Source organism: Talpa occidentalis, unplaced genomic scaffold, assembly GCF_014898055.3.
Source record: "Talpa occidentalis isolate TD23 unplaced genomic scaffold, MPIMG_talOcc4v2.1 talOcc4.12, whole genome shotgun sequence".
Lineage (NCBI taxonomy): Eukaryota > Metazoa > Chordata > Mammalia > Eulipotyphla > Talpidae > Talpa > Talpa occidentalis.
This window is the reverse complement of record NW_023601212.1, coordinates 68,062,315-68,086,188: the sequence shown is the minus strand read 5'-3', so window position 1 is coordinate 68,086,188 and position 23,874 is coordinate 68,062,315. Positions and strand designations below refer to the sequence as shown.

The 23,874-nt window shown below is 47.1% G+C and overlaps 1 protein-coding gene across 1 annotated transcript in view; it reads left to right on the top strand.

Annotated features, from left to right (window-relative positions):
- Positions 1 to 15,810: 15,810 nt before the first annotated feature.
- Positions 15,811 to 23,874, top strand: part of RXRG (retinoid X receptor gamma) — a 29,874-nt gene continuing 21,810 nt past the window's right edge. The window contains exons 1-2 of the mRNA XM_054693912.1: positions 15,811 to 15,865; positions 18,844 to 19,091. Coding sequence (XP_054549887.1) covers positions 15,811 to 15,865; positions 18,844 to 19,091 — 303 coding nt within the window. The remainder of the gene's footprint in view (positions 15,866 to 18,843; positions 19,092 to 23,874) is intronic.

The following is a 23,874-nucleotide window of genomic DNA, read 5'->3' as shown; positions in this document are numbered from 1 at the left end:
TGGCAAGGAAAGCTGTATAACAGCCCCGGGCATCAAAGGAAGACATGGGCCATCTGTGTGTGTGCCTTGGCTCCACTCCAGAGCACCTCTGTGCCAGCGAGGACTTCGTGGTGGTTTATGAGCAGGTGGTACGATGACCAGGGCACCTACAGTGAAGGATGCCTCCCTCAGGTGAAGCATCAGAGAATGACCCATGCCTGGGTTCCGTTCATCCTCCCTACCTGAGTGTCTTCCATGTGTGGAGACTGGTGCTCCATTGTTAGGGCACAATTGCTTCTGGCCACCAAAGTGGGGGAGGCCCACCCTAAATCTAAGGGCTGCCTTTTTTTTTCTTTGTAGTTTTCCATAGCTGGGGATTGAGTCCTATACTTTTTCAGTCTGTGTTCTGAAAGGGCTCTGTTCTCTTTTGGCCCCCACCCCTGCCCCCTTTCACAGATCAAATACCAAGTGCATTGGCTAGAGACAAGCTGGAGTGAGAAAATGGATTTTAATAAAACCCCATTGATTTGTGTGGGTGCAAGACAAGGAAAAAGCACCTAGAGTCTCCCACCCACTGCCACCTCCCCTCTCTCCTGACCTACTCTGGGTGGGGCGGTCACACATCGATTGGCTTCCTACATAATAGATCCTGCCACCAGTGGGGACCTCTGGGGACGAGCAGGGAGCTGGAAGAGTCGCAGTCAGCAGCCCAACCCCGAGTTAATCAAACTAGCAACAGGATCTCAAGCAGCAGCGACACAGTAGCAAGAGTAGCTGTGGCGGCGGCAGGATGCGTGGTTACTGACAGGCACCAGCTGCTGCGGCACAGCCACCCCAGCGATGTGGCCTCTCGGATCGGGAGGCAGATTCCTGGCTAATCCAGGAGGGCTGGCCCAGCCCGGGCTCCCGGCGCGGCCAGGGGGCTATGAGCACTCCTGTTAGCCCAAGTTGGAGGAAGCCCTCTGCGCCCAGAGCTGGCAGAGGCTGTGACATTTAGCAGACGCACGAGAGGGCTATGAACTGAGGATAAACATGTATGGAAATTATTCCCACTTCATGAAGTTTCCCACCGGCTTTGGCGGTAAGTATTTCACTGGAGCTTCCCGCGTGGACCTGCCTGCAGAGATGAGACGACCTGGGGAAATACCAATAACTGGATGCGTGCTGATTAGAGGGAGGGTGCATATTTTTTATATGCATATATAGTGTATTTCCATGTGAGTATGTGTGTGTGCACGCTTGGGGGGTGGGGGTGAAAGAAGAGGAGAGAGCAGAGAGCAGCGAGATAGGGGAGGGTATGTTTGCATATTAGAATGGATGACCAGATGAGAGGATCAGAGGATTTGGGGGTATTCCACAGACTGGGTCTAAACCAGCGTGCTTGAGAATACATCTGAGACAGATAGAATAAGAGCATTGTTGCAGCCCAATGTGTTTGTGTGGGTGTGAAAAGTGCAAGAGTTAAAGGGAAATTACTATGATGTGTCTATTATCCAACTTGTAATGAGGAAAAAAAATGTGATGAAAAAGGTGTTGTCTGCATTAAGGTCCCCAGGATACTTGTTAACAAGGGCATGATTGTTTTATTTCAAAGCAGATTGCCCTATAATTGGATTTTTAAAAAGAAAACATAGCACTTTAATTTGCCACCCTGTTTTTCCTTCCTCTGTTTTCTTCCCTTTTGATTTGCTAATAGCCTCTTGTCCCCTCCCCTGCTGCTGCCCCCTATTCCAGTGCGAGGGTGGCTGCCGTCACTTCCACTCTGAGGGTGGGATCGGGGTGGGGGTCTGGGCTCACACAGAAAGAAAAGCCTCCTGAAGGTCCAGGTCACCCGGCCGGCCGGGCAGGGCAGCCCGATCACACTTCCCGGGCTGCTTTAACGCCCAGGCACATTCGTCCCAAACCTCCTATTCAGTGACAGAAGCAGCGCAGCTGCCCAGCTTGGAGTAAATGGAACCAACAGCTGACCAACTGGCCTCCCCCTTGTCAGCTGGTGGTGTGGAGTTCATGTTCCTGGGAGCCAAAGGGGAGCTTTTGCCCTGTGCACGCTGGCAGCCAGGACAAAGCAGAAATTCTTGTTAGGTTTTGAGAACTGAGAAGTCCCTGCTCTCCTGACCTCCTGTGCAGACACATTGGCAATTCATCTGAAGGCTTGGGAAGGAAGCTCACCCATCTCTGGACAGAGCCCTCTGTGAGGTGTGGGGGGAGACGGCAAGGTGGCTGTGGTCCCTGCCAGGGGCCACTGGGTCAGGGGGCTACCCATTTATTAGGGTGCATTGGATAGTTTTTATGAGCCAGGCTTGGCATTAGGTGCTGGGCATGCAGGTAGCATGAGAGTCTGAATCTGCCTCTTGGCTGGGGTTTGTCACTGGCACATTGGGATGCCACATGTGTGCCCTGTCAGAGGCAAAAGGGCCTGGGGGACCATGGACATTTTCCTGGAAGAGTAATGTTAAGTTATGGGGGCTAGTTTTGTCATGTGATCCGGTGAGCATGGTGGCCATGACTGGATCTGAACATCTCATTTCCAGTTTATACCTGCGTCCTGGGTGTGAGAAGTCTCTTTAGTCCCCATGGTGGTTCCATTCACAATCGAGATGCACTTTTTCCTTTTCCCTCTAGTTCAGTTGTCTGAAACCGACGCGTCTCCATAGGATTCCCAGGTTCCCTGAGTTCTGTGAGGTTGTGGCTTCATGATGCTAAGGAGAACCTCAATAATGGTTGGGATGAATGAGTGTGTTGAGATTAAGTGAGAGAGGTAAGAGAAAGGGTGGAGAAAGAAGTTCTAGTTCAAAATTCAACAGGGTCTACCTGCTGGGATCTTGGAGTGTTAGCATCAGAAGGGGCCTGCGAGAGCGTCTTGGGCTTCTCATTTTACACATGTGTAAAGTGAAAGCTCAGGGAAGACAAGGTCTAAGGTTATGTGGAGTTGAGTGGGAACGTTCTCCCCAAAATGCCCTCACTCAAATTTGTAGTAATATTCCTATAGTCTGAGATGGTGAAAAGTGAGAGATTCAGGAGAGAGAGTGCTGAGAGATTGGTTCTTAGTTTGTTTTTTAAAGATTTATTTATACAAGAACTGGGGTACAGGCCAGAGGTGTGGGGGGTGAGAAGATTCACCAGAGACAGTGGGGAACAGAACAGACAGACTGAAATACACTGCTGAGGGGAGCAGCAGGCGAGACAGGAGAGGTCTGCTGCACCATGTGGATTGCTCCGTGGCCGGCCGGGATCAAACTGTCACTGCAGAGGCTGCAGACAGCTGCGCTCAACCACCTGCGCCACCAGGAAGACCCAGTTCCTAGTTTTTTCACTTTCTACCTGTGTGACCTTAGGCAAGAATTGACCCTCTCTGAGCCTCAGTACCTGCATCTCTAAAATGGAAGGTATAATCCCATCCTCAGATAATAGTTGTCAATATTAAATGAACTAATGCATGAAAAAGCAACTACTATAGCACATATATTTGGTACTTAATATATATTTAGTCGATGTATTTGGTACTTAATAAAAGTCAATATTTTCATCTCCATTTTGCACAGGTAAAAACATGCAAATAAATTTAAACATTAGGCATCACCATAGAACAGCAAATTAGGAGTCTGGGGAAATAAATTTAAACCGACAAAGAGCCACTTACTTTGCTGGCTTAACTTTTCTTAGTAGTGGGAGCTTGAGTATTTCATGGGATTAGGTTCAGATATAAGGAAACACAGGGTGTGCCTATGAGGAGCTGGGTTGACGTGGAGGAGCAGGAGGGGAAGGGTTGTCTAAGTTGTTCAAATATCTCCCCCTCCCCCTGCTTTCTCTCACCATTCCTGAGGGAGGAAAATAATTATTTTGTTTCGCTTTGTCTTTTGATATTTTCCATTTCGGTTGCATGCACCACTTAAGAGGCTGCTGAAACTGAGTACCAGGCACCACCCCATTTGCAGGGATGTCTGTCTAAAAATACTGGGGGCTTGCAGCGTGAGGAGAGCAGGGAGGTAGGAGAATCTGTGCACAAGTAGGGGACATTTGAGGTTTGCACTGGACGTCACCTGCAGCCTCTATGTCTTTGCCCCAATGCAGCCCTTCTTAGGTGTTTTGGTGTGTGACTCCTGCATTTTATAAATCTGCAAATAGCACCAGGGGGCTCCTGTGACTTGTGTGGGGATCTCTAAGGAAGCAGTGTCCCCCTGGGGCCCCATACCTGGGATTTGGGTTTGGGCTGTGCTGACCATATGTCCGAGCGTCATCCTATCAGTCAACAAGGGACTGGCCAGTTGGCTGGAGGGTAGTGACTATCTGTTTGCAGCGGCCCCACCAAAGTGCCTCCTCCCCTAGCTCTAGGCCCTGCATGGGAGAGAAACTTCTTGTCTCTTCTCTGCCACATCTTGGCTATGCCAGCTGCTCAGCAAGAGATTTATTTGCTTGGATGAGACCGTTGCTACCTCTAAGAAGATGGCAAAACAAAGTTTATAATCCACCCCCATCCAATTGTGCATAATCCTCCGGGTGAGAGAAGCACTGAGACAGGTTTCTCTGATTTCACTTCACTGCATAAGGTGGCACTTACCAAGTGCTAACACCACAGTAAGCTCTCTACCAGCATCAGCGGATTCACTTCTCATGATGGTGGCAGATAGGTGCAGCTGCCATCATTATCACACTCATTCATGGGCTGGGAGGCTGAGGTGTAGCCAGGGGAAATCACTGTTTCAGGTCCCATAGCTAGAAAAATGACAAAGCCAAAGATTTGAACTTGGAAGTCTGCTGCAGAGTTCAGATTCTGTGGAGCTGCCTCTTAGACTTCTGGGGCCACACACCTGCTCCAGGAGCTTTGGGCTCACCCCTGGGGGTTCAGCGTCACTGACCAGCCTCAGCACTGCCCAGTGCTTACAGGCTCATGGCTTCGCTGCTAGGGATATAACACAGGATAGCTCAGCCATTACTCAGGAGCAGCGGTGGCCTCTGGAGACTTCCAAAGGTGGCTAATTGGTGGCTTCTTCTGTGGAACCTACTGATTTGCAAAAGTCCTGCTCAACTGACTCTGTTTGTGTAAAATATTCCCTTTCACCCGAGAATAGTGGTACAGCAGGGGTTGAGTTGTAGGTTAGACTGTGCATGAGTGTGTGTGTATGGGGGTGGGGTGGGGAGGGTGTGTGTGCACATGCCGGTGTAAGGATGTGTATATGACAGAGCATGCTTTTTCCTCACATAGATGTGTAGGTGGCTAATTGGGACCGACTATGGGTGTAAGTGGTTAGGGGTTATGTAGGGAGGAGTAACTGTTTATTAGATTTAGGAAGGAACATATTTAGTATAAACTAGTTCCTGAAATAATCTTACCAAGAGTTAGAAAGCTGAATAGCAACTGGGGGAAGAAATTGTGGAAATTGTGCAAAGAGTAATTTAAATGCTCCACCTCTTCCTTACCTTCTTTTGTAGCTTCTGTGTTTACAGAGAATGTAGCCACTGGAGATAGGCGGCCAGGATGCTGGGGGCTCCCAGAGGAAGCTGCTATGTGCGCCTCTTATTTGAAAACAGGAGACACAGAGGCCCAGGGAATGTAACTTACTTTCTGGATTTGGTTGACTCTCAGGATGCAGCTCCTGGTTCAGTGATCTTCACAAAAAAAGTGAAAATAATTGCTAACATCTACTAGGCACCTACTATATGCCAAACCCTTATCCAAAGGCATCACATGCACCATCTCACTTAACATTCTCAAGGACCCCAGGAGGTAAAGTACCATTATTATCATCCACCCATTTTATTGCCTGGAGTGTCGAGCTGAGCCAAGATCAGCTAACTGGTAAGGAGCAGACCCAGGACACAAACCCATGTTAGAGCTGCTGTGCTTAAGGCTGCAATGCTGTTGCCACTTGTTGGCTGCTGGGGGCTGAGGGGTGGAGTATAGAGGACATGGGGGAGGAGGTAGAGTTCTACCCAGATCAGCTCTAGATGGGTGAATTGTGTGTGAGAACAGCAACTAGCGTATTCACTTCTTACTCTGGGCTTTCACAACTTCCTTTGGGATCATCATGCAGTCTTTACCTCCTGAACTTGCATAATTGCAGAAAATGAATCAAACAAAGGGCTGGGTCCTTGAAGGTGTTAATAGAACAAAGTTCACATTTTTTTCCAGGTGGACCCTATTTTTTTTTTTTTTTTTTTAACTACATGGAACTTGCTTTTGCATTCTAGGGCAGAGGTTGGCAAGCTTTTTCTCTAAAGGGCCAGATATTTTAATCTTTGCTGGCTGCAAGGTCTCTGTTGCAATTGCTCAACTCTGCCGTCAGTGTAATGGCAGCCACAATCCACGCAGGCGCTAACGCATGGGATGTGGCACTGTCCCAGAAAGTTTGCTGACCCCCAGGGATCATTCTGGAGAAGTTTTATCCCCAGTTCTGGTAGTTTTCCAGTTAGCAGGATTCCCAAAACTCACTCTAAACAGCTCTTGCTGGCCTTTATGCTTTAGAACAGAATCTCCACAGCCAGCCAGAGGGATCCATGGCTCTTCTGGCTGGACCCTCAGTGACGGATGGGAACACCTGGGAGGCAGGTATGGCTTGCCCAACTGGTGGCTATTTGTGGTCTTTAAGCTGGATTCCCTTGAACTTTGGGGGCCATTTGGGGTGTCAGGAAAAAGAGGAGTCTCAGTCACAGAGAAACCTCCCTCCATTCTTTGGGGAAATAACTCAATGCTACCAACCACATTGGTCAGAGTTGCCCTTTCACAGAATGGGGAGTCAATAAAACAAAGTCTGGAAAATTGTAGGCACACAACACAAGTTAGTTTCCTTTCCCCATTTAAAAAAAATTAGAGACTGTGGTACTCAGTTCAGCTACAATTTTGTATGTAGACACTATGACTGCCCTTAATGCACCAGGCCGTGCGCTGTGTGATGCTGACAAAGGGAAGTAAATGGACATGGATTCTGTGCCAGTTACAGAAAATTAAGTTTTAAATTATTCCAGGGCAGGAGCTCATGAGACACGGCCAAAAAGAGTTGAGGCCTGGGGCTTCTGACCCTTAAAATCTTCTGGAGACCTTCTCCCAAGGTTACTGACCTTGATGAGTCATGACCCTGAGCTTCCTCAATTGAGAAGTGAGCCACCTGACCCTCCATCTTGCTCCATCAGGTACTGTAGTGGAGAAAGGGTGAGGCAGACAGGGTTTCTGGGTTCAAGATCAACTGTAAATTCTTGCAGGAATTTCAGACTTCAATGTCTAAACTTAAAAAAAGGAAAGGCTTATGATCTTCAATTCAAAATGCATCTATAAAAAGTCAAAGGCGTGGCAGTGAAAGAGCCTAATAAACATGTTATAGGGCAAGGAGAGGGGCACCCCAGACCCCGCAAACCTGCCTGCTCTAAACAGCTTCTGCTGTCTGCCGCATCAACACAAAACAAATGAGACTTTAGTGGGAAGGAACTTTAATACAATTAGCGAACAATACAGAAAAGACAAGGAATATGGTTTCTAAATCAAACACCCAAAGTTACCCGTCCCTCGTGGGTAAAAGTCCACCCAAACGGGATTGGCCCAGAGTAAGGCCCGAAAGCCTGCCACAGTCTAAAGCACCTTTCGTTGGGGACCCATAGAAAAGGGTCAGAAACAGCCAGACAAGTTTGGGAGGAAACGTGCAAAATCAAAATCAAGATAAAAGGTGCCACTGTTAGCCTCCCCACGGGTCTCTCACCCACATCTGTGTCATCCAGGCCAGGACCAAAAGGCAAGGGTAGCTTCTTCATGTGTCTCTCTGCTCCATGTGCCTTCGCCAGGTCTCCTTCTTGCTCTCCATCCTGCTTCCTTCCCTCTCCTGCTGCTGCTTCTCCCTGCTCAGCTCCATCCTTTGGATGGAGCAGGGAACCTGGAAGCTCCCCTTTCCCTGGGAATTACCCTCTTACAAACACTTTGGAGTATTTCTTCTAAGCTGGCCACTTGCGCTTTATTTCTGTGACTTGGTGTCTTCCCTTTGTCCCTCTTCTTACTGGCCTCTACTGTCATGGGGAGTAAGTCTCTTGGAGGGTTTGAGGATCACACTGTTGGGGAGAAAGGATTTCCTGAACGGGGTTGCCCTGTAACAACATTACCTGAGTTTCTCAGCCTTAATGGTGTGGGGAGCAAAGCCAAGGTTTGAGATCACCAACAGGGCCAAACATCCCAGGCTGGCCTGGAAATGTCCATCAATCAGTCAGTCAGCACACAGTGGCTAAGCCCTGGTTGTGCAAGGGTTGTGCAGGATGCCAAGAACTAACACCCACCCCTGCCCTGGAAACATGTATAAATTAGTTACAAGCTCTGAAGTTTGTGGATCATTTGGAGATTATTATTTGTGAAAATGTTTCTTGGGCTGAGGTTAAACAAATGGATCCAAGGAATTTTGGTACTTCGAACCTGAGCATAAATACTATACATGTTACCAAATGGTAGCATTGCCCTGGGAATGTGGCTCGCTCTTTTTTAAGATGACGATAGTCTTAGAAGACAGTCCCTATTGCGAGGGGTAGGGAGAGCATGTCTGAATATAAAAATCCAGAGAGACAGAGAGAGTAAAGTTGTTGGGGTGCAAAGAAAACATCTCATATACCTCTGGGGTCATCTTGGCTGCCAAGTAATGAAACAATCATCATACAGATTGATAAGAGAAAAAGCCAAACAGAAGTTTACTAAAAACATTTTTACCTCCTGCGTGCATGGGAGAGGTCCAGTAAAGCTCAGTAACTCACCCATGTGGCTTCAGACACCATTTTAAATAATCTCAGCTAAAACAAAGGCTATGGGAGGTGGGATTGAAAGGGGAAGGGGAAGTCAGTTATGGGCGAGGTTACTGGGATTGGCACAGTAAACAAAGGCACAACTGTTATGCAGATTTAATTCTGTGGTCTCCATTGAAAAGCAATTAAGAGATTAGAACTTCACTTTATAGTGCTGGAAACACCCTCACAGAGACAGATTTCCCTTTGCACATGTAAATGTCCCTTCCAAGGGACCCCCTCTATGAAATAAACCTGCCAAAAAAATTATGTTTTTGGAGTGGCAGCTTTGCTCCCCTACAAAGTCATAAATTTAAGAGCTAGGTATGGACAAAATTGGTGTTCATTGACTTGAGGAACAAGAAGTCAATGCCTAAAATTCATTGCCATTTGTCCTGGTAGGTCTGCTGGTAAAATATACCAGTACATTGAACTGATTTAAAAGGACAGGCAGTCATTGCTTGCCAGTGGAGTATCCTGGGTACCTCTTCTGTGCTAAGGAGAGCACAACATCTCTCTGTGTTACAAGGCAGGAGAGGGGCACCACCCGGTTACATCTGTACCAGTGAGATGCATAATTTGGTCCTGTGTGGGAAAGGCACGATGTAAGCAAGATGCTGTGAATTACAAGTAGAAAGGTTGGTAGAAATTGAAATGATGGGCCTCAGAGTCTAGGTCTGCTAATCACAAGCCTTGAAAATGTCACTTTATCATTCTGAACCTCAGTTTCCTAATCTGCCCAATTGTTAGTGCATGATGAAGAGGCACTGGGCTATTAAGGGGTGCATACTCTGAAAGGGATTTTGCCATCTGCATACACAAAAGCAAAGGAAGCAGACTCTTAGTGTGAAAGATTTTTAATAGAATTAGTGTGCATAGAGAGAGAGAAGAAGAAAACTCCCCACTACCTATCCCCTCATGGGCAAATGCCCAATCAAACAGGCTTGGCTTGAAGCAGGGTCACTGGGACCTGAATGCTTGCCATCAGTCTAAGGAGCCTTCTGGCGGGGAACTAGGGGGCAAGCTAGGTCTCAGAGAGTTGGGGCAGAAGGAGAGATTCAACATTAAAAATGTGCTACATAATGCAATATGAAGTCAAGATAATGACTGCCACTGTCTCTGCTAAGGGCCAGGAGCAGCCTCCTTATGTGTCTCTCATCCCTCTTGCAAGTGTCTCTACATGTCTCTACTTCATGTGTCTCATCCAAGTCTCCTTTCAAGCAGTTCTAGAATGCAAGTTGGGGCACAAAAGCAAGAGACATAGGCTCGCCCTGCCTTTCATGCTTTATATGTTCACATGGTTTCTGAGCTCCCCCCCGGTTCTCAGTAGCTTCCCTGCTCAGGAGGTCTGGCTCATGGCTGCGTGTAAGTGGGGGTGAGGAAAATGGTGCCTCCTGTATGCAGGTGTATCTGTAACACAACGGGGACAATTTCTGCCTTACGAACTGATCAGAGCCAGTTTGAAACTTGAATGTCATAGACAGTGGCCCCCAGGAGGGATCACGATATCCCTAGCATATAATTATAAAGGGATTTATGAATGTCTGGCAGTACATATAGATGGTATAAGCTGCGCCCTAGAGCCAGAAAACCTAGTATTTCTGTCCTGACTTTGTGGCCTTGGATAAGTTAGACACTCTCTCTGGAATTATTCTTTTGTCTGAAATGAGTTGGTTCTTCAAGTCCTGAGATTCTGTTTTTAATTCCAAACAATGTGGTGTTATTAATTTATGACATAATTAATTTGGAATGGTGATTAACATGGTCATGCTCTAGACTAATTTGTATTTGCTCATTCATGAAAAAATAACAAAAAATAGGTTTGTTAAAACAAATAAGATTATAGAAGTGTTGAGCCTATTTAAGTTACATCTGTTTTCAAGCAATTTGAAAAGCATAGCAGAAGCATCATTAGCATATTAACGGGGTGTTAATTACAAAAGAGTCTTTTACAGCAGGTTTTATAAAATCTCCACTTAATATCCATTAGCTGGTGGTACTTAAAACACAAACTCTTCACGTGTGTTACTTAGAAGTAATAAAATTGTAATTTAAAAGTGATCTGCCAACTTGTCACAAATTTAGACTGATTTTTCTCTCAATTGATCCAAATGAGTGAGTTTTTGCCATAATTATATGTAATGCTGGTAATAATGAGGCTGATTATCAATCTTTGCAACTTTTCACTATTTCCATCATTACAGATTTTAGGGGGAGGTGGCAGGGGTGGAGGGAGATAGGAATGGAGAAGGGGGGAGAGGGAGGGAGAGAGGAAAAGATATTGCTTTTCCCCTCCACCATTCAAGCGCTAGAAGAAGCCACCTCAGGCCCTCCTTTGGGGATAGGTGCCTCGGGGGACTGTCTTGGGCTGGCTTTGAAAGGCTGGTCAGGGCTGGCCTGCATGGAAGGAATCAGGGGAATCAGTCTGTGGACTGTTGAATCTTTGTGTCCTTATGTTCCTGCCCAGAGGCCCTGGGGGCTGACCATGGGGACAGAAGGAGGAGCTTCCCTCCCACCCCCAACACACTCTTTTGCTTCCACAGTGCTCCTTTATTTTCCCTATTGAGAAAGCCCAAAGGAGATTTGGTAGCAGAAAAGGTGCCCATCAAACGATACAGCTTCTACTTCTCTTCCCTATTCCCTGGGAGTTCAAGGTCTGGTGTCTTGGTGCACACGCATCTGTGCAAACATAGAGCTACGTGCCTATAAAATACTCTCTCATCCAATCTTAGGGTGACTGTGTAGCTCAGATGTGTGAGAGTGCTTTTAAATGCTGATAACAGTTCAAACATAAGCAATGCATTTAGCAAATTTTTGGCATCCAGTGCCCCTTTTCTGGAATGAGGAGAGAGGAAAAGTTGGGCTGCACTGGGAACCCTGAAGAGAAACAGAGCTGGGGTTTGAGCTGTGAGGCTGGAGTCAGGATGGGCAGTGTCCAAGTCAGAAAGTGCCAGGGTCCAATCCTGAGACAGGGCAAGGGTTGGGTTGGGGAGGGCAGGAGTAGGAAAGAAATTGGAGCCAGGGAGCATGAAAGAAGAGCTGAGTAATTGCTATAAGGAGTGGCACAGCCAGTGATTATAGTACATGGTGGGCCTGGTATTGAAATCCACAGCTGCTGCTTTTCCTCTAGGTTAAATGCCACCTGTATCCTTTACTAGCCTTAGTTCCCTTGGGCAAATTACTTAATTTCTCTGTTCCCCAGTTTTAGCATTTGTGCAATAGTAGCAAAAATAGTACCAACCTCTAAGGGGATTGTAGGTATGAAAGGAATCAATATATGTGAATTGTTTAGAACCATGCCTGGCTCATAGCAATTGCTCAATAAATGTTATCTGTTATCTGTTGAGTGGAGGGGATGACATTAAAGTATCAGTTAAAGAGCCTTATATGGCTGCCTCCTGCCCACCTTGCTTCTATGTAGTAAGAGCCGATCAGCACAGCCAACCAGTGACTAAGTCTCCCTGGGAGTAGGAAAACAAGTCACGTGTCTGAATAGTCTGTGATTCTTGGGCCTGTGCACCCCATCCCTCCATTGGAGAAGAGGAGGAAGGATTGGGTATGGATTATGCCTGGCGTGGGGGGGAATAGAGTGGGACATGGCTCTGAGATGTCCCCTTAACTTCAACTGGAAAGTTCTGACTCTTAGAAATAACTTCCTACCCTTCCCCACGGGTGTTAACTGTTATCAATGATTCATTACAAGTTTCCGTTCCACCCTGAAGAGGGTTGCTTAATGGGACAGCAAACCCTCTACCCTGGCAGAGGAGTAAAGGGGTGGAAACACCAAGCCATTTGCTGCCTTGTCTAGCCAGTCAGAAGACTCATGCTTGACATTTCACTTTTATTGGCTGAGAATGAGGTTGCTAAGCAACTTCCTCACCTTGGTAAGGATCCATAGTTCTAAGTACTGGGTTTCTCTTTCTCATTAAGTCCCTTTTCGTCATTCCCCTCAACCCCCAAACACACAGACCCACCTGCAATTAATTATTCAGAGATTTCAAAGATTTGGCTTTTGGTAAACATTAGAGACATGGATTTCTTATGTAAATAATTGAGTTGGCAAACTACATATAGTTATACATATTAATTAAAGTGATTCTATTCATTGATTAGTCAACAAATATTTTTTGAGCATCTACCATGTCCCAGGGACAGTGCCAGACGCCACAGTGATAATCATTAACAGCAAGGGTGGAACTGAAACTATGTGACAACCACCAGAGTAAGTAGCATTTGGAATGGAAGTCAGCATAGAGGACCTCCATGAGGCAGGCTGGGTGATGGGGAGATCTGGGTGATCCTCAGGGAGGGGTGGGGGTGGCCGAGATGATGACGCAGCATCAAATAGCAGTGGCTATTTACTCACCAGTTCAGAAAACTCAATATTATGAGCAACTGGTGTATCCAGTGTATGGCAATGACTCTTTTTAATAGAGCATTTGCTTCTGGGCTGGCTTCGGCTAAACCCTTTTCCTACATAATCTTCCACAATGGCATTCAAGGCAGACAGGGCCCTCCTACACACATTCGCAGTACAGTAAGTAATTGTGGCTGCTGCCGTGGGGCCGGTGGCCTGGTTGCTCTCGGCATCTTCTAAGGTAGAGGGTGCGTCTACATTAATGGGTGAGAAGTTGTGGTTCAGAGAGGTTAAGTTCCTTGTTAAAGTTTATACACCTGGGAAGTGGGGGTGCACTGAATCCAACCTAGGACTTTCTGGCCTCCAAGTCTTTCTTCTTTATAGATGGCACCCCTGCAGCCATAGCACCACGATGCACATGGCAATGTTAGAAATCGATACATGTACCCACCCTGCAGATTCCCCACAGCTTTGGTTCCTGGTGATGGTGTCAGCATCCAAACTGCAGTTTGAGGTCCCAGTAAACCTGAAGGTCTGACATGGTCTGGCTGGTGATGACAGGACTCCTCGTGAGTGGACCCTCTCAGACCACTGCCACATGCCCTTCCTTCTCTTAGATACTGGTGAGCCAATCCCCCTTGAGTGTTCATGACATGGCACTGGAAGGGATCCTGGAGGCTACAGGGGCCCAGCTCCCCACTGCAGAATGAGGTTCAGGAATAGGACCTCCTTAGGTATGTTGCCGGAAGGGGAGAGAAGCTGCCAAGGAAGTCCACTGGCCCCTGCCTGTTTGATGAGGTAATTTTTATTTAAATCATTGCCTGCACAAGAAGAAGAGCTCTGGGGAACACAGCATCCCTGCATTCCCTAGGTGTTGATCAGAGGCTTGGTGTGAGGACCAAGAGGGGCCAGGGAGAAGGTGAGGCCGGGGAGAACTGGACTGAGGGACCAGGGGGAAGAAAAAGGACTTAGGGTTTGGACTTGAAACCAAGTTTTTGGAAAACTGTGGTGCCTATGGGGTCCTGGCTATAGTGGGGTCCATATGAGTCCTATGGAAAAAAATTTAAAAAGGAGTGAGAAAGGAGGCTGATAAAATGTTGTGGGCAGCTGTGCGAGAATGGATGAATCCTCCATCAAGAAACATTTTTGTCATGAAAGTCATTGCTTTCCACTTTTTCTAAAAGCAAAGCTACTAATTTCGAAGAACCATCAGGTCATTATATGAGGCAAAGAACCAAAATGCACTCGTGTAGGGTGCATTTGTCATTTGGAATTAAAAAAAATGTCATTATAAAATAGCCCACCTCTTCTGGGTCTTTGATGTTTATTCAGCAGAATAAATCACATTTTTAAGGCCATTGCAAACCAAACTGTAACTTCCTTTTTTATTCTATCTCAACAATATACCATTTAACATACTACTGAGTAATCAAGGCATATTTAAATTGCCTTAATTATTATTATTACTATTACTACTACTAATAATAGCAATTTACTTAAGTTTCAAATCTCACATTATTTTCTTGAAGCAACTTGTAAATTCTCCAAGGTTCATAATATGTTTATTTTTTATGCAGGTCGATGTTTCTTAACCACCATTCCTTTGCTCCTCTTGGTGGAAGTCTACATATTGAGTATCCTCCTACTTGGACTTTCTCTTAGGCCAATTGACTCTTTTTTTTTTTTTTAAATTGATCCGATATTTTTAGGCAGATGGTTTGTACAAAAATGGAAGCCCAGTCACTTGATATAAACAGGAGAAAACATATGAAACAATTAATATTTTTAAAAAGTTTGCCTCTATACTACTTAGAATACCTCCTAATTGTCCCTTGTCACAGAGGACAGGTCCCACCCCTTGGGGAGTCTGGGGTTGATAAATATGTGCAGCAAAGTCCTGTTCTGTCTGTCCCATAGCTCCAGGTCTGCAGTTGGGGTCTCCACTGGGGGCACAGAAGTGAAAAGCACAGTCTCTATGATCCATGCACAGCAAGACAAGACTGCAGAGTCTCAGGGCACTTTCATCTGTTTTTAGAACTCAGGGTTGGAAGGGAAAGTGAATTCTCTTCAGAGGTGTGGCTGTGGGGACAGGACAGCTGTCATCCCAGGGGAATTCACAGCTCCCCTTCCATCAGTCAAGTGGGGTTGGCTCCTAACTCACCTGTCACATTATCTTGGTATCAGGCTCAAGGTAGATATTGGCCTCTTTAAATGTTATAACCTTCCAGGGCCACAGAAGAGTCTAAAATGGTTCTTCCCAGAGGTCCGCTGGGAAGATTTTTAATTTTCTGAGCTTGAGTTCTTGGGAGCTGCCCTCTCCGCTCTCCTTTAGATGAACTTTCAGCTTGAAATCCCTTCATAATTGAGTTGTCTTGTCCTTTGTGATGGTATGGCTCTCCAAATCATCTTTACTGTCCTTGACAGTCTGGGCAGGAGAGAGCGTGGGCTTCAGATTGACAGTTTGAACCAAGCCTTTGCCACTTACTACTTGGGCACTGCCAGGACCATGCTTGGGGTAGGGAAACAAAAATGGCACCCACCCCTGACATTTAGCGGAATTATAAGGAAATAAACAACTATGGCAATATAGCATAATAGGTGCTGAGATTTGAGTAAGCATAAGATGTTATTAGAAAACAGAAAAGGGCACCAGAACAGACCAGGAACATCAAGGAAGTCTTTCTGGAGGAGGTGACACATGTGATAGACCTTGAAGGATGAATTAGAACATGCTGGACAACAGGGATGGAGACAAATCAACCTGGAACTGGGATCAGCTTGGGGGTAAGGCAGCCTCAGTTTTCTCTGAAATGGTCATCAGAGGCTTATGTCAGGATTAAATGAGTTAAGGCATGAAAATGGCAGGATACATAAGTAACTGTTCACTTGAACCTATTTGCCACTCATCTGTGAATGCACAGCCTGTTAGTCATCCTCACTGTGGTCCTGAGCACAGAGGCGCTTGGGATCAATCTATTATGTGCAGTTGTCTTGGACAGATGGAAATTCCCTAGGCACAGACCAGAAGGTCACTTCCTCCTTGGATGTGGGAGCAACAATTCTCTCTACAAGCAGATATTAATCAAGCTAGCGAAGGTGCCACAGGAAAGCCCAGGTTGAAAATTTTTCAGCAGGATATTTATGTTGAGAGTAGTTCCACAGTTACACTTTGTGTGGTTCCCTCCGGAGGTGGGAGCCCATCCCTCCATGTGTCCTACTCCCAACTTTACACTTACTGTCCACTGACATCTCCCAAAAGTTTAGGATAATGGGCTGTGTTTTGTAGGCAATTAAGAGATGTCTATGGAAGCAAAAATGAACCACTGGGGGTCAGGCATTTGCTCCCTGGGCATCTTTGCATGGGTCACACTGGGCAGGTGGCATCTCCAGCTGGGGTATTACTGACCACCTCCTGCATTAACTCTTTTCCTTCCTTCCATGAGGATGACATGGGTCATGGATGCTGAGGTTGAACCAGGTGAGGCTGTTTGGCACATATTTCTTTGAGTGTTCCTGCCTGCCCCCCTTCCCATAACATCCTCCTCCCTACAAGGGGTACAGCTCTGTGATTTAGGGCTTGAGCCTTCTAGGCTGCAGACCTGGAGGTTTATAGCTCCTCTCTTCCGGAGAGAATGTTCCGTCCTGTGCCCCTGAGATGACACTGGGGTTCCCTTTTTTTTTCTGTTATCTGGACTTACAACTGACTATAAAGAAACTTGGGCTCAACTTCTCTGGGCTAATGGCACCCGATGATCATCTGCCCAGAGACAGTCATGGAAACTGGTGGCAGCCGCATTCTGTCCCCAGAGGCAGAATCATTACAGGGCCATTTTTACTTGCCTTCCCAGGCCAGGCCTGGCCATCCTGATTCTCCCTGTGCTGCGGGGACAGGAGAGCAAGGACCTCATTGACACAAAGCTGCATGGACACAGGAAGTCTAATAGGACACTAGTCCCTGTCTTCCTCTTTGTCATGATGGAACATGACCCTCAACATCAGGAACTGTGTGATTCCATCTGAATCCCTGGCAGAGGGCATGCCTCATGCACCTTAATAAATGCTCACTGCAGCACTGCCTCCATTCCCAGAGGAGATGAGCTTGAGGCAGGGATTCTGGAGCAGCGTGGGTGCTGCTCCCTCCATAAAACTCCTACAAGGGGGGGTGGTAGCAAATAGAAAAACCCAGTCTTTCCTTCACAAGAAAGAAAAGCTCAGGTGTCCACCCCCTGTGTGTTTCTCCTTTTACACAGAATATGTTAAATACTTGGTCACCAAATATGTTTTTTCCCCCCACACCAGCAATTCTTTGTGATGCCAGCTGGGTCTTGCTAACCTGTTCTGACAATGTCTACCAGGAGGTAGTATCAGATCCCAGGCTAAGGGCTTAGTCCCACAAGGTGGCTCCCCCCACCCACCCCGCCCCACTTCAGATGCCAACTGCAACTGTTAGTTGTCACCTGTGCCTCTGACTGGTTACAGATCAGAAGTTCCCACATCCCCTCCTTGGGTCCAATTAATTTGTTAGCATGGCTCATGGGACTCAGGAAAACATGTTCACAAGTTTATTAAAGGATATGAGAAAAGATACAATGAACAGCCCCATGAAGAGGTACACAGAGCCAAGCAAGTCTGCAAGGGTTCCAAGGGTGGGAGCTTCTGTCCCCATGGAATTGGGGAGCATCACCCTCCTGGTATGTGTATGTACCCACAAACCCCGAAGCTCTCCAAATCCTGTACTATGAGGATTTTTATGGAGACTTTATTACATACCCACGGTATGAATGATCATTAACTCCATTTCTAGCCCCTAACTCCATTTCTACCTAGAGAATGGGGTGTGAGGCTGAAAGTCCCAAGCTTCTAATCAAGGCTGGGTCTTTCTGGTGACCAGGCCCCATTCAGTGGCGGCCCACCCAGAGGTGTCTTTTTTTTTTTTTTTAAGATTTATTTATCTATGCATATAAGAGCTGGGGTACAGGACAGAGATGCGGGGGTGAGAGGATTCACCAGAGACAGAATGGGGAACAGAACAGGCAGACTGACTGAAATACACTGCTGAGGGGAGCAGCGGGCGAGACAGGTGGGTTGCTCTCTGGTCAGCTGGGGATCGAACTCGTGCTGCAGAAGCCGTGGACTGCCCCATAGTGTGGTGCCCAACCCCTTGCGCCACAGGGAGACCCCCAGAGTTGTTTTATTAGAACAAAGCACACACCTATCACTCAAGAAATGACAAGGGCTTTAGGAGTCCTGTGTCAGGATCTGGGGTCAAAGACTTAATGTTAGAACAAAAGGTGTTCCTGGTGCTCTTCTCATTTAGGAAATTCCAAGGGATTTAGGAGCTGTGTTCTAGGGATTAGGAATAAACACCAATACATATTTCTTATTACAAACCACAGCATCACAGGTATTGACTTGCCCTCTCTGTCTGTCTGGCCTGGCCTGAGTGGTCAGGTCACGGTGACTTGGCAGCGGTGCCCAAGTGTTCCCCTGCATGTTGATCTGACTCCATCCACGGTGAATTCCAGGTAGGGTGCCAGGGAACTAACACATAGGTGAGTGTTTCTGTCCTATATCAGATCTTCCTCTTTGGTTCTTTGCCTTTATTCTGCCAACTTGATGTGGATTGAGCTCCTTGGGTTCACAGGTATGCAGGTGTAGCTGGAAGGAGGGGTAAGACATAGGAAACAAAAACTGGGGGCCTCTGTCCTCACAGGTGCCCTCTCTGTGCTCCCTAACCTTGATCACCTATGTTCTCCTTACAGGTTCTCCTGGCCACTCCGGCGCCACGTCCCTGAGCCCGTCGGCAGCCTTGTCCACTGGGAAGCCAATGGATAGTCACCCCAGCTACACCGACACCCCAGTGAGTGCCCCGCGGACTCTGAGTGTGGTGGGGACCCCTCTCAATGCCCTGGGCTCTCCGTACCGAGTCATCACTTCTGCCATGGGCCCACCCTCAGGAGCGCTGGCAGCCCCTCCAGGAATCAATTTGGTTGTCCCACCCAGCTCTCAGGTAGGTGTGTCCTTCCTCTCCAAGGACTTTTCAGCCACTCACAGTTTCACACAGGCTGACCCTGCAGCCAAGTTAGCACGTGACAGGCCAGGATGCTTGCTGGAGAGTTGGGTGTCTCTGTAGACCTTTCTCTTGCAGGACCTTCCATGAGGGTGTCTTCAGGTGGGCGGCCCCTTTTGTAGGTGTGGACTCCACTTGTTCTTCTCAGTTTAGTAATGGGTTTTCATTGAGTGAACGAAGTGCCTGGTGCCCTATTACATGCTCCAGAGGACACAGGAATGGTCAGGCCTTGGTCTTTGCTCTCCAGGAGCTTACACTTGGGAGGGAAAATAGGCAATTATGGACATGGAAAAATCTAGAACAGGGCAGCCAGCCTATGTTACATATGTGCCACCTCTGAGGTAGAGACAAAGCTGGGGGAATGCAGGAAGGAAACCGCACCTTCTACTACAACAGAAGACAGCTGTGTGCATGGCAGATACCATGTGACATCCATCTGAGGCACCTAGTGGATAGCCAGCGCCCTTTACTTCCTCTGGCAGGTCACACTGAGATCAGCATCCCGCCTCTCTTGTGGAGCTCGGCTATGGCTGTAGCAACGCTGCATAACAAACAATCCCCAAAGTGCTGTGACCTACAAAAGGACAAATTTCTATGAATAACTATAAGAAAGTGAAAATCAAAATCAACAAACAACTATGAACCAGAGACTCTATGGGTGGTGGGGGGCGGGGAGGGGAGGGATTAGGGTCAAAACAAGGGGATTGCAATTGTATGGGGAATATAAAAATAAAATTTATAAAAAAAAAAAGGACAAATTTCTTTTTTCCTTTTCTTTTTTTTTAATAAATTTTATTTTTATATTCCCCATACAATTGCAACTCCCTTATTTTGACCCCAATCCCTCCCCTCCCCACCCCCCACCCCCCATAGAGTGTCTCTGGTTCATAGTTGTTTGTTGATTTTGATTTTCACATTCTTATAGTTATTCTATTTCCTGGTCCCTTATTTAAGTTTTCTAGATTCCTGCGATGAGTGAGACCATCCGGTATTTTTCTTTTTCTTTCTGGCTTATTTCGCTGAGCATGATCCCTTCCAGCTCCATCCATGTTGCTGCAAATTGCATGTGTTTATCTTTTTTGAATGCTGAGTAATATTCCATGGTATATATGTACCACAACTTCTTGATCCAGTCATATCAATTCCAAAGAGCACCTGCACCCCTATGTTTATAGCAGCACTATTTACAATAGCTAAGCTTTGGAAACAACCCAAATGCCCAAAAATAGAGGACAAATCTCTTTTTCTTACTCACAAGCTCCTGTGTTGGCTTGGGTGGCCAAGCTGCAGGCTGGTGCCAGTCCGCACCTCCTGTCCCAGACTACAGGAGCAGCGGGGACTTGGGGTGTGCTTTCATCATAGCATCTCACCTCAATGAAAAAGGCCAAACTAAATCAGGGAAGCACAAGAAAGTCTCTGCTCACATCAGGTCCACTAATCCCTGTGCCCTCAGAGCATCACGTGGTGACTTCAGGCCTGGCGGGGCTGGAAAATAGGCTGTGCCTATTCTAGTGGACAGTATGCAAAGACACAGATCAAGTATGAGGAAGAGAGTGGAATTAGGGACAGTGCCCCCATGCACCATACTCTCCTCCCTCCACTGTGTGGGTATCTCACTGTTGTCCCTGGGTTTCCCCTGTCCCCACCAGCAGCTTACCACAACAGGCTTACCCACTAGGCCCCAAAGTCACCTTTGAATTTACAGTTTTGGAGAAGGGGAGGGCCTTGCCTGTATCAGCATTTCTCACTACTCCAGAGGGAACTTTAGGGGCTGTCCCTTGAGTCCCTTTCAAGACATCCGAGGTGCTCAGTTTCTGAGAACAAAGCCACACAAGTCTGTGGAGTCAGACTTTTAGAGGCAGTGAGGACTTCAGAAATGTAGCAGTCTCTAGATTAGAGATGCTCACCCAGTGTAGGGATTCATCAGACAGATCCCTCAGGGGAGCAGAGGAGGGTGCATGTAAGTCCACAGGGCTTCCGGGGGGGCAGGGAACTATCCCCAATCTGGAAGCCATTCAATTCAGAAGACTTCAAGCTCTCCACAGGCTAAACTTGGGACTACTGTGGGCCACATTTGGCCAGTTCTTTTAAATGCACTTATACAGTCTTTTTCGTGGTACACATGTCTCCCCCACCCCATCTTTTGGTCCTTGTGAAGGTTGTCAGTGCCTCATAGGAGATTCTAATCGCTGCACTGTGGCTGAGAGGCACAAAGGCTGTCCAGATCCTTCACCGCACAAATGAAGTAGCTAAGCTCAGTGAGCTCGTGGAGTGTCCAATGTCAAGTAGCCGGCCAGCAGCGGAGTCAGGCTAGGCCCAAGTCACCTGCCCCAAGACCTGTGTTTACCTCCTGCCTCGGAGTGTGCTGACTTAATCATTGATTCCTGATCCTCCTGTTGGTCCCAGGATTCAAAGAGGAGCAGTCAGTGCACCTCAGAAGCCTGTGGGGGAGTGTGGAGCATCCTGCAAACCAACCATAGTGTACGTTTAATGATTGTCATAGGGGTGGAGGCAGAGCCAAAGGGGACGCACAGCGGGACCTCCAAATGCCTTGTCACCCTTGTCATGTATACCATGAGGGTGCCGTGCTCATCAGGGGAGGGGGTCGGGAGGTACTGGGGATGGATGCAATCAGTTGGTGATACCTGACCCTCCAGAATGTGGGGAGTTTGCTTGGATACTCATGTTCATGAAGATGGCTTCTGGAAGGCAGGTTAAGCTGAGGTTAGACAGAAAGGTGCATTCACGTTGTGGGAAGCAGTCCTATTTTGCAAGGGGCACTCACACTGATTCCAGTAACTACCTATGAGGACTTGCTGGGTACAGAAATGGGCTGCTGCTGCCCTAGGTTGGGGGTGTCAGCATTGGAAAGGGAGACTAGTGTTAGTCGTCATGTCAGTGACCCTGTCACAGGCAAGATAGAAGCCAAGCGGATGAACAAGATAGTTTCCGAGAGTCATCATCAGATCCATGAAGAAATAAAACAGGGTGAGGGGATAGTTGGTGAAGGGCTGGTGGGCAGGGAGTGGCGAAGACAGTTTCTCCAAGGCTGCTTTTGGCAATCATGCTCTAGTCCAGTGGAACCAAACCTGGCCAATAAATTTGTCTTCATAGCCGTGTGAGTGGCGGAGCCGCTATTCCTGGACCATATGTCTGTACAGAGGGATTGAGGTTGAAAGGTCAGCTAAAAGCTTTGTGCCTGGCCAACTGGGCTGTGTGCAGAGGCCAAGTTTGGCTTGGGGAGCTATATTAAGCTTGCCAAGCCCTGGTGAAGCACGGCAGCCTTGGACACTAAACGGTGCTGTGGGCTTGGGCTCCCGAACCACACAGCCGTGACACTTTGCCTGGTTAGATGGCACAGGACGAAAGCCCCCCAACGTGAGCCACGGTGAGTGGGACTCTGAGCAGTAGACTGTGCCTATGCAGCCTGCCGTCCTGGGCCAGGACGGAGTGTGAGCGGGACTTGTGCGGGAGACATGCTCCCTCTGTGAGCGTGAGCGTTGAGTGGGCCTGGGTGAGTATGACCTGGGGAGGGGGAGGGAGGGCTTCTGTGCTGTCTTCCTGCATCTGACCTTTTCCTTTTGCTTTTGTTGGATTTTCAGTCTTGAGTGGTAAAGACTGCTGAACTGAGAATTTGGAGACAGACTGTATAACCTTTCATCAACCTCTTTAATAACTTACTTCTATTTCGTTCCTTTTTCACTGTTATGGGGTGACAAATATTTGCCCTGATTACCCTAACTGGATTTCTATGAATATCAAAGGAGACGTGGGTTTGAAAATCATTTCTTAAGGATCTCAGTGCTCTAGGGCAGTAAGGTGGTATTATAAATATTACTACTGCTATTATTACTGTACCTTGGTGATATTTTATGCATCTAGGTGATATTGATTCAGGTGTACTCTGTTGCTGAAAGGTACTAGAGAAATTCATTGCAAAGAGCATTCATTGAACCAGGCACTACAGATTAAAAAAAAAAAAAGTGTAAGACTCAGCCTTGTCCTGGCAAGTATTTAAGTGGAGTGAGCAGTTTCCAAAGACCAAATATCAAAATATGTAATTGGGAAGATATTTATACAACTTACAGACAAAATGACCTCGGCCACATTTTCCTGAGTGTGTGGGTGTGTGTGTGTGTTTGAGTATGTGTATATAATATTATATATTTGTAAATGTGTTGTTTTATTGTTTGGCTGGACTGAAGCAGGCCCCAATGGTCTATGAAACGCTCCTTACTTCCCTTCTGAACCCTGCTGCCTCATCTGAGTTTTGTCCCTGCTGCTTCCTGCTAAGGTAGTGATAGACAACTGCATTATTATCCTTTCAGATGTTTGTATTTTTTTTTTAAGATTTTTTTTCTTTTTTTAAGATTAATTTATTATACAACAACCGGGGTACAGGCCAGAGGTGGGAGGGGTGAGAGGATTCACCAGAGACAGAGCAGGAAACAGAACAGGCAGACTGACTGAGATACACTGCTGAGGGGAGCAGCGGGCGAGACAGGAGAGGTCTGCTGCGCCATGTGGGACCCTCGCTGGCTGGCTGGGATCAAACCCACGCTGCAGAGGCTGCGGAAAGCTTCACAGTGCGGCCCTCAACCGCCTGCACCACCAGGGGAGGCCCACAAATGTTTGTATTTTTATAAAGAATACTTAGATAAGGAAAATTGCTAGTGCTAGGGCTGAGATAGACCTTAACAATCATCTGATTTGATGATTTAAA